The sequence below is a fragment of the Nelumbo lutea genome, chromosome 1 (assembly GCF_056320005.1).
Source record: "Nelumbo lutea isolate HS-2025 chromosome 1, American lotus-T2T, whole genome shotgun sequence".
Classification (NCBI taxonomy): Eukaryota; Viridiplantae; Streptophyta; class Magnoliopsida; order Proteales; family Nelumbonaceae; genus Nelumbo; species Nelumbo lutea.
In genome coordinates, this window is record NC_142684.1 from 28,361,663 (window position 1) to 28,378,625 (window position 16,963).

Here is a 16,963-nt window from a genome sequence, read left to right on the forward strand (position 1 = left end):
CATCATTTAGACATGGCATCTCTCACAGGCATGCCACATGGCACTTCCAGGTTGACCTAGATCATGTGCTAGAAGGCAAGACCATGTGATACAATGAACCTAAATTTGAATCTTTTTGAAGAGACACAGGCTTACTCAATCTTTGAGCTGGTTGTGTGGCCCAGCATGGTAGGTGGCAAAGTATCAGCAATGTGATGTTTCCTTCAATTACAAATTTATGATCAAAACCAAGGAATCAAAATACAATCCTTCATCCTAGGGTTCAAAATGATTGAGTCCATGCCTTGGGCCTATGTCCTTTCCCATTGTGCTCCAATCTTCTAGAGGTTTGTCCGGACCTTGGCTTTGGGTTCAAGTTCACAGGTTATCTAAATTGGTGCACTTGGCCTTGATAAATAGGGTGTGGACCAATTGTGTAGAAATCAAAGGTCTCCTCACCATAAGGAGAACTGCATGTGTGCATGCACGCGTGTGTGTGTGTGTGAGAGAAAGAGAGAAGGGACCCTCCAGAGGGCCATATGAGGAACTGCAGAAGTTACCATCATCAATGCAACACTGTTAGGGACCCCCTCCAGAGGGAAGAATGGAAAATAGAAGGTAAAGAAAAGAAAGAGGTCTACAGGAGGAAAATAGAAGGAAAGGAGGACTACTACCAAACCCAACTGTATGATATTAGAGAGGCTAGGGGGTAAATAATATAAAGGGCTATTGCTTCACATAATGGTAAAATCTTGGGCTCGCAAGTGTGAGAACACAGGTTCGAGTTTGAAAGCAGCCACTTTGAGCAAAAGAACAAAAATGCAAAAAACTAGGCCTGCATCAAGCCCACCTCTCCCAAGACCCCACATAGCTGGGACCAACATTGAGCAATGGCCATTATAGGGGGTAAATAATATAATCATCTTACAGAAAGTTATTTTTGTTGCTAAGAAATCAGTTTATACTTGAGAAGGAAAATCTATCACTTAAAATGCCCTGGTGGTTTAGTAAGTAGAATACACTTGTTTAATGAAACCTTTTATTGATGATTAAGTATATTGCACAAGTATACAAGAACCAAAAAAAGCAGAAAGCAAAAGAAAAGGAAGTCCAATAAAACAAAATATCTGGGGAAAGTAGCTGCGGCAGAAAGGCCAATGGAATCAAGCTCAGTTGTTTCTTATTTAGTTTCTATGTATAAAAATTACTAAATGGAATTTTAACAAATGGTCTATTCCTCATGAAAAGTAGCAGGCTTACTTAAGAAGTTCTTCAATATACATGATCCACAGGCTTAAAGAGATCCCCTGTTCTCCTCCAGAAAGTGCCTTGAAAAGATTATGTACCGTTGACCTATCAGCCACACCAGCAATGGCTGGAGCAATACGGATAAAAGCCTTTTCTCCTACAAGTTTTCCCTGCAATCAGAACAACATAAACTATTTTAGATAATATCCCCAAAAATAATGAGCTGAAATTGTAACAAAAAGGCTTCTAAAACAGACAATAAGTACATAAATATACTGTGTCAAACTTCAAAGACAACATTCAAGGTGTCATCATCATCATTATTCATACCTTATCCCAACTATATGGGAGTGGCTACATGAATCCTGTTTCACCAATCTGTACTATTTAAAACCATATCCTTTTTGGTCTACCCTAGCTCTTCTAGCCCCTTCCACTTGTAACAAATCACATGACCAAACCGTCTTAGCCAACTCTCTCTCATTTTTTCATTTATTGGAGCTGCTCCTAGGTTTCTATAGATGGCTTCATTTTGATCCTATCCTTTCTAGTTTTTCCATTCATCCATCTTAGCATTCACATTTCTGCCACACTCATTTTCTGAACATGTTGTTTCTCTGCCCGACACTCTGCATCTCTCCCTTGTTATGAATTATTCAACCAAGGTACCAGAAATGGTAATATTGAGTTATCTCTTGGTTTCAAATCCTAAGTGTAACCTGATTTCCAAGGTTACAGAGTTTTCCTTTTACTCCAACAAGAAAGAGGACAAGGAAGCTCAAAGAAAGAGAAAAATGGCAGAAGTTAAGATACTGAAATCTGATGTAGCAAAGGACATAGAGTTTAGTGTAAAGCGGAAAGAGAGAAAATAGATAAGAAGAAGGTAAGGTGGACTGGGGTAGAACTATTTATAGGTTAATATGAAGATAATCATGTTAGACAGTTATGCCCTTAGCTCCAATCAGATTGATGTATCTTTCGACATTTATTGTAAATGAATAAAGTACGAAATTGATTCATGTCATTGTGGTGTGTTTCTATGTAATACCCTTAAACTGGACACTTATGAGAGTCATGTTAGTTTAGAATCTTCACAGTCGTTGGATAGATCTAGGGAGATTTATCCTGCCAAGGCTGACACTGATGTGCCACCAAGTTGGTTGGGATGACTTGTCTCAGCTACCAGAGTAAGACCTGAGGTACATGCAGTGTGGGTTTTCTTGAAACCATGAACCGGACCAAATTCCAGTATTGCCCTAGACCTTGGAGATAGATGGGCAAAACTGGAATGTTACACCTGACCCCTACACTCGATTATGGTATTGCACTAGGTGTCAGATTGGGATGTCTTTGATATGCCAATCAGTGAGATCCTTAGAGGGGGTCAAAACCTGGATATGTTGGGGCAGTCCAAGAATTCACCTGAGTGGGTGATCATAGTGATAGGATCAGCCCCTTTGTCAGACAAAGTGAATGATCAGGGAATGCACTCTCTCTTATAGAAATCTAAACTGCCAGCAGTTGATTTCAAACGTTGAGATTTGTTTTGCAAAATATATTTATATAGAGATATAATATATATATATATATATATATATATATATATATTATGGTTTCAAAATGTTTGCAAAAGGTTTTAATTCCCAGAATCCATGTGAGTAGAGAGTGCAGGACTGTACCTTGCAGCCGACGGAGAGGTCATCTCTTGTTAGGCAGTGTTTGATCATTATGGGCTAAGAGGTTAAATGTAAGACCATTGAGGGTAATACTTGATGGGCTAATCTTGCATCTGCCCACAGTCCTTGGGTTTTCATAAGGTGGCTGGACCCAAGGACCATTTAAGAGCCCGTGGTGATGGACTTAGGGGTTCACTATCTCCTACAGTGAATTTGGCCAGGCCTTGTAACAAAGGCTGGGCTGAACCCATGTGGCTGATGTGTAGATCAATGTTTGGGTCCCGCGCCATACAAAGAGAGCCAACTAGGTAGTAGGTTAAGGGGGTAAGTGAGCACATAAGCTTAATGGGCCTAAAGCCCAATTCGAGTTGGGCTTAAATTAGTTAATTAAAAGGAGGCAAGATCTAATTTATAATCTGATTAGGATCAACTGAAAGGATAAGATAAGTCTTATCCATGTAAGAGTCCAGATCCAAATATCAGATTTGGATCAAGAAACTCTCTCCTAATTAGATTAGGAGGCTGATCCAAAGAAGACTATAAATAGGGGGTGAATTCCTCAATTTTAACACACAGCAACCTGTAGAATTCTCTCCTATTCTTGCCACCCCTACCCAGTTCGATCTCCTCTTGTGGAATAGATCAAGAAAGGTTCTTGATATTGTTTCTTGATTGAAGAAACAATCTGAAATCGTACTCACCAGCCCTTGTTCGATTCTTGCTGAAGAATCCTAGTTCTTGCTAAAGAGCCATCCTGTTGGTCCTGCTTCTTCACACACTTTGTCATTTTCAGTGGAAGCAGGTTTTGGTTCATTGGGAGTTATTGCTACTTCGTATCAAGTATATCCCTCTCCTCCCTTTTGGTTTCTGATCTGGTTTGGTTTCGGTTCAAGATTGATCCTTGAAAATGCAGTTTTCTAAAATAGGGAATGCGATTCCCAGATGGGAGAGAAATTTTTGAAATTTTACCCAACCTTCCTACAAGGTTCGACCATCCATATGATGGATCTCTCATCCCTTCAAATCAGTTGGAACGTTAGGGGCTTGGGCAATGGTAGAAAGAGGTGGGTAATAAAGGATTTGTTAAGGGAGGAGAATCCCGATATAGTGATGTTACATGAAACAAAAGTGGCTAAAATAGATAGAAAATTGGTGAGAAGTGTGTAGGGCTCTAGGGGTATAGGGTGGTCCTTTGCCCTGACGAGGGGGCATCAGGGGGTATGGTAACAATGTGGAGGATTGAGGTGCTGAAATTGTTGGAAGAGCTAGTAGGTCGGTCCTCAGTTTCTTTAAAATTCAAAAATGTGGGTGATGGATTTACATGGGCATTGACAAATGTATATGGTCCAAACAAGCATAGAGAGAGGGGTAAAATGTGGGAGGAACTCTTTGATATTAGGAGTTTATGGAATAAGTTGTGGTGCTTAGGGAGAAACTTTAATGTGGTTAAATTCAAAAGTGAGGCAAATAGCCCCAATTAGGTGGTGTTAACCAGTATGAGGAAGTTTAATGGGTTCATTAGGTATTGTGAGCTTAAAGAGATTGCTATGCTGCAAGCTTGTTTTACTTGTTCCAATCTACAAAGTCCCCCAGTGTGTTCAAAGTTGGATAGATTCATCTTCAATCTTGAGTGATAAGAACAATGGGTAGGTTTGATGAGAAGATCATTACTGAGAGTTACTTATGACCACTGCCCAATTAGAATTGGAACTAAGGACTTCCTAAGTTGCCCCAAACCCTTTAGGTTTGAAAATGTGGCTGACTCACTCGGAATTCCTCCACAAGGTAGAAGAATGATGGAATGAAGAGGTGAGGGGAATGTTTTGGAAGGTGCAAAATTTCACAAAAAGATGCAAAATCTCAAATGCAAGATCATAGATTAGAACAAAGAACAAAAAGAACATTTTGGGAGAATTGAGGAGAGGATATTATGTGTAACTTTCCAATTAGAGCAGTTGGATATTAAATAGGGTCAAGCACTGTTAGGAGAAGATAGAATGTTGAGATGGTATCTGAAAAAAGAATTGGAGGCAGAAATAGAGGCATCAATGGATTAAAGAGAGGGATAGCAATACTAAATTCTTCCATGCACGTGCTAATTGTAGGAGAAAAAATTCTGTGAAGTTAAAAGTGAATGGTAATACCCTGGCTAATCAATAACAAATTACTAAGTGCTTTGTGGATCATTTCAAGGTTGTTTCTAAAAGGAAAAGTGAAATGGACTGTTCAGATTCAAGGCTTTTTGGGCCCAAGGCTTTTTGGAGCTGTTTTTATGTTATGAACAGTAGCCACCCTATTAAGGGCATATTGGTCTTTATAATCATTTGTAATCAATCTTTTTTTATGAGTAATAAGATAATAAGTGGGGCATCCAGATCATTATTGGATTCTCCCCACCTCTTCTTCTCTTTCTCTTCTTCTCTTCTCACTAAGGATTTTCTCTCTTCTTTCTCACAATTGTCAAATCAGATTATTGTTTTTTTTTTTTCTTTTCAACTTGGTATCAAAGCAGTTTTTTTGGTATTTTTGAGTTTTCCATCATGCAACCCTAGATCAGCTAACTGCATGGTGAGTTAGAGAGCTGATCAAAGACTTCAAAAGTGCCTAGTTACTTGGATTTTTTGTGGATCTAGGACCCTTTGTGTCAGATCTTGGGTTAATCATCAAAATCAAGAAGAACCGAAGAAGGAAGAAAAGTCCTGATTGCAATAGGACTGTTTAATTTTGACCTAGGAAGGGGTGCTCTAGAGTTTTTGGATTTCTTGGTGATTTTTGAAGAGGGCGGTTCAAATTCTAGAGCTTTTTGAGTTCTCGGGAGGGAGTGGCAGCCTTTTGTCCTGTTTCTACCTACTCCCACAAAGAAAGGTATCTTTGTGGGCAAAGGTTTCTGGGTACCAGAAGGATGGTTGAGGCCTATAAAGGGGGTAAATCTATTTTTCCTCATCTATAGTTGATTTCCTAAGCTATAATGGAAATTATGGAGGATAGGGGAGTTGAATACAAGTCCACAAGTGAAATGGCACTAGGTGGAGTAGGTTCTAATGACCCTTTTGGGGCAGGAAGAATAACTACAGTTAAGTTGGATGGTAAAACTACTTGGTGTTCATGGAAAATTGGGGTATGCCACCAGTGAAGAGAAGAAGCCTGAGATTAACTCTTCCCGATGGGTATAGGAGAATTACATAGTGATGACCTAGCGGTGCAATTCTATGTTACCCCATATAAGAAAGAACATTTTATGGGCTAACACAGCTAAGGAAATAATGGAGATCGAGGTGCTGGCCAAATGGCTCAAGCGAATATTCCCAAATAATCTCAAGATCCTTTGCAAGGAATCGGTGGGCCAATGACTAGGGTAAGGACAAAGAGGATGAAAGAGGCTCTACAAGGTTTAATCATGGAAGTGTGTGACAAAAAGGCTGTTCTAGAGGATTCTAAGACTGTTCTAGAAGTGTCCAAAGCTTCACCAAGGATAATCACCTATCTTTATGTGCAAGACGATGAGCAAGGCTTGGATCTTGAAGAACAAAGCTTGGAATCCATGACATAAAATGTATTGATGGGCTTGGCGCATGGACATGATAAGAAAAGGCCCAATTCGCATACTAAGATGTATTGATGGGCTTGTTGGGCTTGTTTTGTCTTGTTTTGTTTTACTTTGACTTTTCTATGCTTAGTTGTCATTAGTTGTAGTCTTTTAGAAGGATTCCTATTTCAAAGCAGATTTGTTTTCCTAAATTAAAGGGATCCTCATCCGTTAGGTGTTTCCTGATAAGATAATCATTAGTTAGGAGTTTCCTTATAAGATTAGGAGTTTCTTTATAAGATAATGATGTTTACATGCCTATATAAAGGCCACAACTATGTAACACGAAAGTCAATCAATAATACAGTGGTATTTTCAGCAAGCTTATCTTAGCTTTGCCTTCTTGTGTTCTTGGTAGAATACAATATCTTGACTTATCAAGGGAGTGATCAACCTTTGTGGCGTCTTCAAGATTGAATTCTTTAAGGACTTAGTTTCCTTAAGGTTCTAATCTGATCAACTACAACTTGTTTTCTAGCTTCTGGGTGCACATAACAACTTGATTCAAGAGTTCCTAGAGCAGGTTGTCTAGTAGGTTCTTATCAGGAAATCTAGGATGGAGTTGTAGAGACTTACAGAATGAAAATATTGCTAGGGCATACCAGTTAAGGAACCGGGCTATTGCTATTAGGCAAGGAAATAAATCCGTTGCAGTTTACTTTTCAACCCTCAAAACCTTATGGCAGGAGATAGATCATTTGGAGACCATGGTTTGGGAGAGTAGTAAGGAGGCATCCACTTATCAGAAGTTAGTAGAGAAGAATAGTGTTTGAGTTTCTAGCAGGACTCAACCCAGAGTATGACATTGCATGACAACATGTTCTCTCTCATAATAGTGTAACTCTCTCTCAGGCATATGCCTTTGTGCCTGGAGAAGAGAGTAGGAGGAATGTGATGATGAGAAACTTAAACCTTGAGCAATTGGCTATGGCTAGTAAGGATGGTAGTGATGCTAGGAAGGAAGATAAGGACTTGATCTGCAACTACTGCAAGAAGCCTAAGCATACCAAAGATACTTGCTAGAAGCTACACCACACCTTATACCAAGTTGGCTCAAAAACAAGAAATGGAATGCTAAATGGCAGTGATTGATGATTTAGCTGGACCACCTAGTATAGCTTCTTCAGAGTCAGTTACAATAGCCACAATTAGGTCCAAGTTGGAGAGATATGGGCAGTTTCTAAGTCAGAGAGATACGATTAGTTCCAACTCTTCATAGGGTGGACAACAAGGTGCAAATGGCCCAGGAGATCGTCATTCTACTTCATTTACACATACAAGTAGTTAATGCTTCACTACAAATTATGCCTCCACTAAAGATAAGGAGGGCCCTCCCTGGATTAAGACTCAAGTGACTCATAACGCATGACCAATATTTTCACTATCTTCTCCTCATACCACCTCTGCTTTGGTAGAGATAGTCTCCACAGCTGACGGCTCCCATGTTCCATTGCTAGGAAGGGGTCTGTCAAAATAATCGATACCATTACCTTGCCTTCTGTACTCCATGTTCCTAGAATGAGTGCTAACCTTTTGTTAATGAACTGTTTGACAAAAATTTTGAATTGTTCAGTAATTTTTTCTCCTAGTCATTGTGTTTTGTAGGATCTGGAGTCAAAGAGGATGATTGGGAGTGGTCGTGAGGTGCATGGAGTCTAATTTCTTGATGTTCTTGTTGAGTTTGGGCCGATTTTAAGTTATTGGGCCAGCTTTATTTTATTTTTATTTAAGTTATTAAGTTAGGAAGTTATTAGGCCTTAGGCCCATTAGTTTATGTTATTGGGACAACTTCCTTCACCTCGGAGGAAACAAATAATTTTGATACTTTAGCCTGGTGGAGTGAACATCCAAAAAATTATCTAGCTCTCACCACCATGGCACATGATCTACTAACCCCTCCGGTATCTACAGTTCCATCAGAGTCTTGTTTTAGTGCAGGTATTAGGGTGTTGGACAACAAGAGAAGCTATATGAATGATAAAAGTCTAGAGATGTGCATCTGCTTTAAAGATTGGTTGGATGTTGAAGATAGATTACAAGACAAAGGAGGGCATGACACTACACCTAATGTTTCACCTGAAGTAGATAATCAAAGTCAAAAACAATATGAGAAAATGATGAAGTCAACAATTTTTGTATACTCAGTAGTTGTATAGCATTTTTTCAAATTATTGTAAATTTTGTTTTAATTTTATTTAATTTATTTGATATTTTTATAATAATGTAATCTTTTATTTTCGATTTGTAACTATATTGTATTTTTTATATTTTATTAATTTATTCCATTTTCCAATTTTCATATTTCATTCATCCAACTATTGTATGCTTTGTATCATTCAAATTTAAATGAAATAAAATTCCTATTTTTCTTCCAATTTGTTATTCACTTTGAATCCTTGTCTCTTTGACTTCTTATTTGGTTAAGTTTTTTTTTCATTTCTTTGTTAGATTTCTTATTTTTTCAAATACTTCCCAAAGGAAAGTTAAATATTTTAGTTTTACTTAGCAAAGAAATAAAAAAAACAAAAATGTCAAAAAAAACAAAAAGACGGTTTGGCCCGGTTCGGCCCACGCCCAAGGCCCAACCTGTGGCCCAGCCTAGCCCAAGCCCATAGCACAAAACGGCACGGGCCCGCACGGGCTTAGGCCATGGGCTAGGCTGACCCCCCAAATTATCCCTGGGGAGAGCAACACGGCCTAGGATGGACCGCAAGCTAGCACAGCATGACCCCACACTTTGCACAAGCCACAGGCAGGTCATGTTGTGCTGGCCCGGCATGGCCTGTTTTACACCTCTATTTAGAGACATCAAGTTCTTAGAAAAAGGATGACCAAAGCATCTACACCATTAGTGCTAAGAATTATTACAATTAACAGTCTCAAAACAAGTAATAGAAAGTAAACAAGAAGCCGATGTGGGTTGAGCCTTCTTCTTGATTTCCAAAGCAAACAGCCAACCCAGTCTAAGCCTCTTCTTCCCCTTCATGTCCCTAGTTTGTTCGTCCTATATTACAAAACCATTAGAAATTACCATCTTCCACAAGTTGTCCAACAAAAATTGAATTGGTAGTCAAATTAGGCACAAATAAGGCTTTGGGTAGGAGAAAATAAGATGACTTAGAAGTAGATAGATGCAGATCATCACAACTAAAAGTTCGAACTTCTCACCATTAGTAGGAACAATGTGTCTATTATAGGAGTGGGGTTTAGGAGAATGACCAAAAGAGGCCCCTGTCATGTGATTTGAGACCCTTGAATCAGTGATCCAAAGATGGTTTAATGAAGGACAAAAGGGAGCAGTCTTACTAGACAAACCAATAGCTGAGAAAGCAGAAGAGATAGCCAAAGACATAAGCTGTTGAATTTTCTCTGATTTTGGCAAGGAAGAAAGATCTTGATCAAGAGATGAGAGGAGGGGAAGAGAAGAAGAAGAAGAAGAGAGGAGAGAAGGAAGAGGTGAGAAGATTTAGACCAAAAACTTAAGCTGGCAGTGCCAAGATTTGTATTTATATGTTAGGGCAACTAAATAAAAATTAAAAGGTTAAAATGACAGAACTGACCCTGCAGCACATAACTAAGATTACATCATTCTCCATTGACATACTTCCAAACGTATCACTCTGTAGCATCAGGATCGGGAGAGCAGTAGAAGAAGTGGCATTTGAACCCTCTATAGAAGTCTGATAAGGCCTTATGAGACCCCTTCTCCTGATTGGACCCAGCTCCCTTTGGAGTTCAATTAGGGCCCTCTATAATGATATGTCCCTATTACTTACCATAAGTGCAAGTGCTCTTTTTCTTGCAGTGTGAGACAAAATGGCCAAATTCTTTACATTCATAACATTGTACCCGAGAAAAATCTTTCTTCCCCTTTGTCTTTGTTGCGAGGAAAACATCATTTATGTTGGAGTCCCTCTTCCCATTAAGCGTAGTCTGAGTGATAAGCCTGGCTTCTTCTCTTAACAGCTCCCCAAGAATAGTGTCTAGGTCTGGAAAAGTCTCTCTACTAAGAATGTTAGACCTAACAACTTCAAATTATGGTCTAAGGTGCATTAGGAAATGCATCATCTTTCTTCTATCAAAATGTGCCTTCATAAACTTCACACAACAATCTGAGTAATCTACTCCCATATGTACCAGCTCATACTCAGTCTAGAGGTTAATGAACCTTGCATAGTATTCATGAGTTTCCCTTTCTCCTTGATGATAAGAAAATACTCAGTCTAGAGGTTTGATTGTTGATAAACCTTCTCTAGATATTGATACATCCCATACCCTCTCATAAGAATTGCAATATCCACTTCAACTGATCCAATGATCCATGAGGCAATTTTTGCATTATCAATTTCCATTTCTTCAATGCCTTAGCATTTGAATCATCAGGTTTAGAAGTTGTTCCATCTAAATATCCCCAAAGATCCTTTGCCTCAACATGGAATTAGAAGTGAAACTTCCATAAAGCATAATTGGACCCATTAAACTTGATGGGAAGGACATTTGTTCTATCTGAAGCCATTAGGTAACGAGACGGTAGTGTGAAACTCCAAACAACAAATAATGGTCCCCTCAATGGAAGAGAAAAAGGTAAACACCTTTCAGCCAATTAAAGGAAACCTTTGGGAGAGTGTCAAGATTCAACTAAAACAGTAAACAGTAAAGAAATACCAAGAAAATTTCTTACTTGTCCGAAAAAGGAAACTGTAGCAACCAGCTGATCCAAGAGAGATCAAAACCCTTATTAAGCAGATCCAATTGAAACCAGGCAACAGGTGTTCAGAATTACTCATCTGGACAACACCAAATCTAAAGTTGCATGCAGATCTGATACTTATTCTGAAGAGATCTAGAGTAGAGACCAAAGCTAATGGTGCAGAATCCCAGGAGCAGGACTGTCAAGAACTGATTGAAACAGCCTAAGCAGAGGAAAACAGAAGCACAAAAGGATTCCCCCAAATACTGATCGGAGCAATCCTAAGTAACAGTAGATCCAAATGTTTTTCTAGCAGATCAGATCATGACCTGCTCTGATATCATGCCAAATTCAGATTGAGAGATAGAGAAGAGAAGAAGACAGCAAATGTTGGGTGTATCAAAAAGTGACAGTCGACACCCAGGAAATAGAATTTACTCCTTGCCTCTTCGGCACCCAGCCGCCTTGCCCCTGCCTTTTCCTTTTAAAACCATACAATACAATACTACAAGTATTATTAGTACTTCGCAACTCTCAAACAAAAGGGTCAAATGAATCATCAGTAATTTAATCCCAGTCCTATTTATGAATAAAAATATCTATGAATTCTAAACAAAAAAATTTAGATGTACTGAATGAATCAAACAATGTACTAATGCAAATTGCTGAAACAATAACTCGGACAAGGCCATAGAGAACTATCAAACCTGCAAGGAAGCACTCCCTGAAGTATTGACATGTGAAACAACACCTTCACTGTAAGGATGCTCCCATGCGATCATTGTTAAGAAAAGAAGCTTCTGGAATGCAGGCTCCTGTGGACAAACCAAATATGTTCAACAAGGACGTATAAATATCAATGGTAAGAACCAGGTAAAATGATCCTTGAGTGTAACTGTGGGATGGTGGATTTCAATATGTTTGTTCCCTTTTTTATAACTTCAATGGCTACTAGCACGGTAGTACCACTCTAGGCCTTGATCATTTTATGATCAAACTTACAAATCGATCAGGGTCATGGAGCAGAAAGCAAGAAAACCCTTATATGAGGCTCATTTTGTCAACCTAGGAATTGTAAAAACCAAACTGAGTCAAATATTTTATGCTTTCATCTTTTTGGTGACTATTCTTAGAGTGCCAGAATATTAAACAACCTAAAGCTTGAATTGAAAAGTAATATCCCATAAAAGATCAAAACTATCAAACTTTCTCATTTTATACCCCCTTTCTCTTTTCTCAGAAGAAAATAGGATGCCATTAACTCCCCCCCCCCACACACACACAAACACCATGGAACTGTAGCAAATAGATTATTTTAGTAAGAAAATAAAACAGAGAAACATAAATAAAATTGTTGCAATTGTTGCATGGGGAGGAACCTGCCCAGGGGTAAACTTGCAATACAACTATACACCAAATGTTCTAGTGAGTAGCAGCTTTGGCTGTTTGTACTGGTCCTCCTCCATTTGAGTAAAATGGGATGGTAGGTTACCATCAACTATCTTTACTTCATCTTAATAAAATCCTCAGAATATTTTTTCTGATCAGAAATATATAAAAAATTAGAAGTAATTTATTTCAAGTTAAATGACTTACAAACCTTCAAGCAAGGATGAATATCAGAACTATCTCTTGACAGGAACCTGAAGCAACAATACTCCACTAAATTGCGGGCATCATTTTGTACAGATTCAGGAACAAGTGCTTCAAATATTTTCTGCATTTTCCTCCCAGTCAATCCATTCATCCTGCATGTCACAACTTCAAAATCAGATAATAAATTTTTAACAAATCTGAGCAACAGGAAATACTAGCTTCAGTGTCTTAGAAGTAATGCAGGAAACTTTTGGCATGCCCAAGACACTATCACAAATTATTGACAATTATCTAAACTGATCAATGAATTTGCTCATGGATAAGGAAGTGTGGAGTTCATATATAATTATTATAGCTTAAAAGCGTGCATTCATGACGTTTTTTGATAATAAATAAAAAAAAAAACAATCATTAAAATAAAAACAATGATTACAATCAATCGTGATGATGAGAAACTACCCAATTAAGAAAAAACACAAAAAGTACAATCCTTATTTTAACCCGGAGGCTTTTGGGAAAGCTTCTATACCTTTGTATGACACAACCTGATATCTCATATGTGGTGAGTGTAACCAGTCATTTTATGCATGCCCCTAGAGACACACATATGACTTCTGCGGAGGGGGTTTTATGCTATCTGAAAGGCACACCTGGGAAGGGTATTTTCTTTGCTCAACATGGGCAAATGAACTTAGAAGCTTATACGAATTCTGACTAGGCAGGTAGTATTGATGACAGGCGATCCTCATAGGGGTACTGTGCTCTAGTTGTTGAGAATGTTATTTCATGGAGAAGTAAAAATCAATCTGTTATAGCTAAATCCTCAGTTGAGGCAAAGTACAGGACCATTGCATATTGGTGTAGCTATCAAATTTGCTTATAACCCAGTTCAACATGATAGAATGAAGCATATTGGTGTAGACAGACATTTCATACAAGAAAGGGTAGTTACAAGGAAAGTCTACCTCCCTTTCATTGCTTTAGAGGAGCAGTTAGCAAATGTTTTGACCAAGGATGTTCCTAAGACATAATTACAGAACTATGTAAGCAAGCTGAGTCAAATTAAAGTCTATGCTTAGTTTGAGGGGGAGTGTAGAGATGATGGGACGAATGGGCCTTAGTTGGGTCTACTAGTTCCTTTTGTTTATTAGCTAATGGGCCTTAGTTGTGGGCCTATTTTCTTTTTATGTTATTGTTATCAGTTTAGCTGCCCTACCAAGGGCACCCTTGTAATTGTACATTAAATTAGAATCTATACAAATAAATGATGATTAAGGGACTGGAGAGAGATATGATCAACCTCTCTTCCGCCTCCCTTTCCTTCCTCTTTCTTCCTCATCCTAAACTTCTTCCTTCTTTTATTTCTTCTCTAAATTCAAAATTGGTGCTGGTTTACATTTCTTCTAACACCAAATATAGTATCACCACAAAAATCAGAATTTACCTCAATAGCCAAGATAGTTCCAGAAAATTTATCTTCTTCAGCCATTTCAGCACCACATCCATGAAGGTCAATACCCACAGCCACAAGTGCATTTACTAAAGAGCAACACTATAAGAACCCATTCCTATGCCTGCCCCAATATCTTCACAGATAATATTAAAAAGGTTGAATAAACCTTGTGACAGACCAAGGAGGTAGTTTCCAGGAGACCTCTTGTCAGGACTCAGGATTGCAGATGGTGGATGAGTTTCGGTAGTCAATAGTATTTGAAATATAGGCTAAGGTTTGTCTCACGTAGAAGAAATAATTTATAGTATTCTTTATAATAGTAAAGATAAAAGAGATTTGACTAAAAGAAGATACATTTGCAGGCCACAGCCTGATAAACATAGAGACCTAACTCAGCCAAAGAACATGCTTAACTCGCTGATAAGACACAACTACAAAGTTAAAAATTATAAAGAAGTAATGATGGCATGGCCAAAGGTTAGTCTTTGATGATGATGATGATGATGATGATGATAATACATCTTTCTTTTCTCCTAGAAAATGTCATGTTGATAAAATGGAAAAACAACAAATACCCAATAAACACAAAAATGACAGGGTAGGAGGTCATTCAACGTGTAGAAAAACAATGTTTACCTTAAAAACATGCATTACTACCATATACACCTCTTTACCTGCTAAACTGCTCAATGGAAACAATAGCAGCTAATGAAAGATTTCCATTTGGTGTTCTACTGTCAATAGTTTGCTCTGCCATAAAGATTTCTTCAATTTCTTGAGTATCTATTGCATTTTTGATATCAGGCTTTCTAACCTGCCCAGTTTTTACAATGGGAGAAGCAACTCCATTCAAAAAGCTCTGAGTCTTTACAAGCCATAGGTTTAATCTTTCTTGAATTGCATCTGTCAAGAAGCCAGAAAAATGATTAACCATTAAGGTATGCTAATTGTGACAGAGAGATTCTATGAACTGAAAAATAAATGTATAAAGCATAATGCATATGAATCAACCAGGATGTGGCACAAACTGACCTTTCACACTTATCTACCAGTGCACTAGCCATGCAAACTGAACAGGATATAACTATAGGTGTCTACATTAAGAGTGCTAACTCATGTATTCCATTAACTAAGCATGAATGAGTTGGATGCATTAGAATTTTTTTTCTTTCTATTTAACAAAGCATATATAGAAGTAAAACACACTATTCCATTGATCAATGACCAAATTCCAAGGAAAGAAGTGTTCCTACAGTTCATCCTAAAATACTAATCGATCATTCTCCCTCTACCAACTCTTATCCAGTTGTAAAGGTTCTCCTCCATAGTCTCCCATCTCCCGCAGGCACACCAAAAAACTCTTAATTTTCAAAACACAACTCCCTTGATGAACTTAATAGGGGTTCTATGAAAAGAAAAAATAGTAAACTTTAGCATGTGTTAAAAGTAGATTCAATCAAAGTGATCCTCCTCCCAACAAGATTTGGTTTTTTTACAAGCAAACCAACTTTTTTAACAATCCCTCAAAATGTTGTTCCAAGGATCCATGATCTGGAAATTCCAATGCAACATGACTTCCTTCCATAACAGTAAACTCTCATGGAAACCCCTAAATCAAACCCCAACAACATGCTTCACATCATTCTTGAAGTAACAATGGATAAACACCACACTAAAAGAGAAATACACATATAAAATAAAATTCCAAATTAGCATCAATTGAGAGGGAATGCCAGCATTAAATAGTTGAAGAAACTTGAAAGCAGGAAAAAGGAGAAGACTAACTTCTATCTACATCGGTTAATTTCCATCTATCGCCGAGAGCTTGGACGACAAACTTGGAACGCAATTTGGGTAGTGGGGAAAGTCTTGAGGTGAATCCAAACTTGCGACAATCTCGGAAATGAATAGCAGGAGAAGGTAGTATCGGTGTTGGAGATGGTTTTGGGTTGGTGATTAAATGCCCGAAACACATCTTTCAACATTCAATGTCTGATCTTATCATTAGAAACAATCATAAACTCATCGTATATATAAGTTCGTATAAAAACAAACAGAGAGAAGAAAAGGGAGCTGAAGAGTCGTGCTTCTGCGTCTTAAGTGCAATAGCCTCTTTCTGAACCGTCATGTTATTGTAATCCAGAGGACTTCACATCTGTCTCCCCACAAAATGCGCCTCAAAAACGCCCCACATGCTCATCTCAGCGTGCATTGACAATATCTCCTATTTTTGTTATTGATAGATGTTCCTAAAACACGGTAGGAATGTGATGTTGGACGTTTTCTGCGCATTCTACGGGGACAGATTGAATTCAATCCAGAGGAAACGACGGCATTATTGGCTATTGTTTGCGCATTAAATAATTTGCCACGTGTTCATATGCAATGGTAAGGATGTTTCATTGGTTATGTGTGAGGAGTTGGGATCTCCTGCGAATAAACAACATTCCAATCCCTTCCAACATGATCTGGCATCGCACATCGCACATCGCACCACATATTACGATTCATTATAAAACGAATTAGAATCTCCTGTCAATAAAATATATTCTAACCCCTATCAATATGATCTGATACTGCACATTTCACTTTATAAGACTGAGACCCATCATAAAAGTAAAATTCACCATTTATAAGATGTGATAATGTTGATAGAGTGTTGGAATATATTCTATTGGCAGATGATCCCGACTCTTATAAAACTCGGACCCTCCCTATATTATACGGGTTATTTT

At 38.2% G+C, this 16,963-nt stretch overlaps 1 protein-coding gene across 5 annotated transcripts in view; it reads right to left on the minus strand.

The window, feature by feature from the left end:
* The window catches only part of LOC148874101 (chromosome-partitioning protein, putative (DUF639)), a 64,815-nt gene extending 48,336 nt beyond the window's left edge, over positions 1-16,479 (minus strand). For 3 of the 5 annotated variants that reach the window (XR_016101792.1, XR_016101946.1, XM_088951882.1), the window contains exons 1-5: positions 16,014-16,407; positions 14,903-15,131; positions 12,780-12,927; positions 11,887-11,994; positions 1,240-1,397 (exon numbers count right to left, since the gene is read on the minus strand). Coding sequence is in view for 3 of the 5 variants with exons in the window: in XM_088951882.1 (XP_088808008.1) it covers positions 1,240-1,397; positions 11,887-11,994; positions 12,780-12,927; positions 14,903-15,131; positions 16,014-16,203 (833 nt within the window). In the remaining 2 variants the exon portion in view is untranslated. Of the gene's footprint in view, positions 1-1,239; positions 1,398-11,886; positions 11,995-12,779; positions 12,928-14,902; positions 15,132-16,013 lie in introns of all 5 variants that reach the window. The other 2 variants (XM_088951334.1, XM_088952581.1) reach the window with 2 other exon arrangements.
* Between the last annotated feature and the right edge of the window lie 484 nt (positions 16,480-16,963).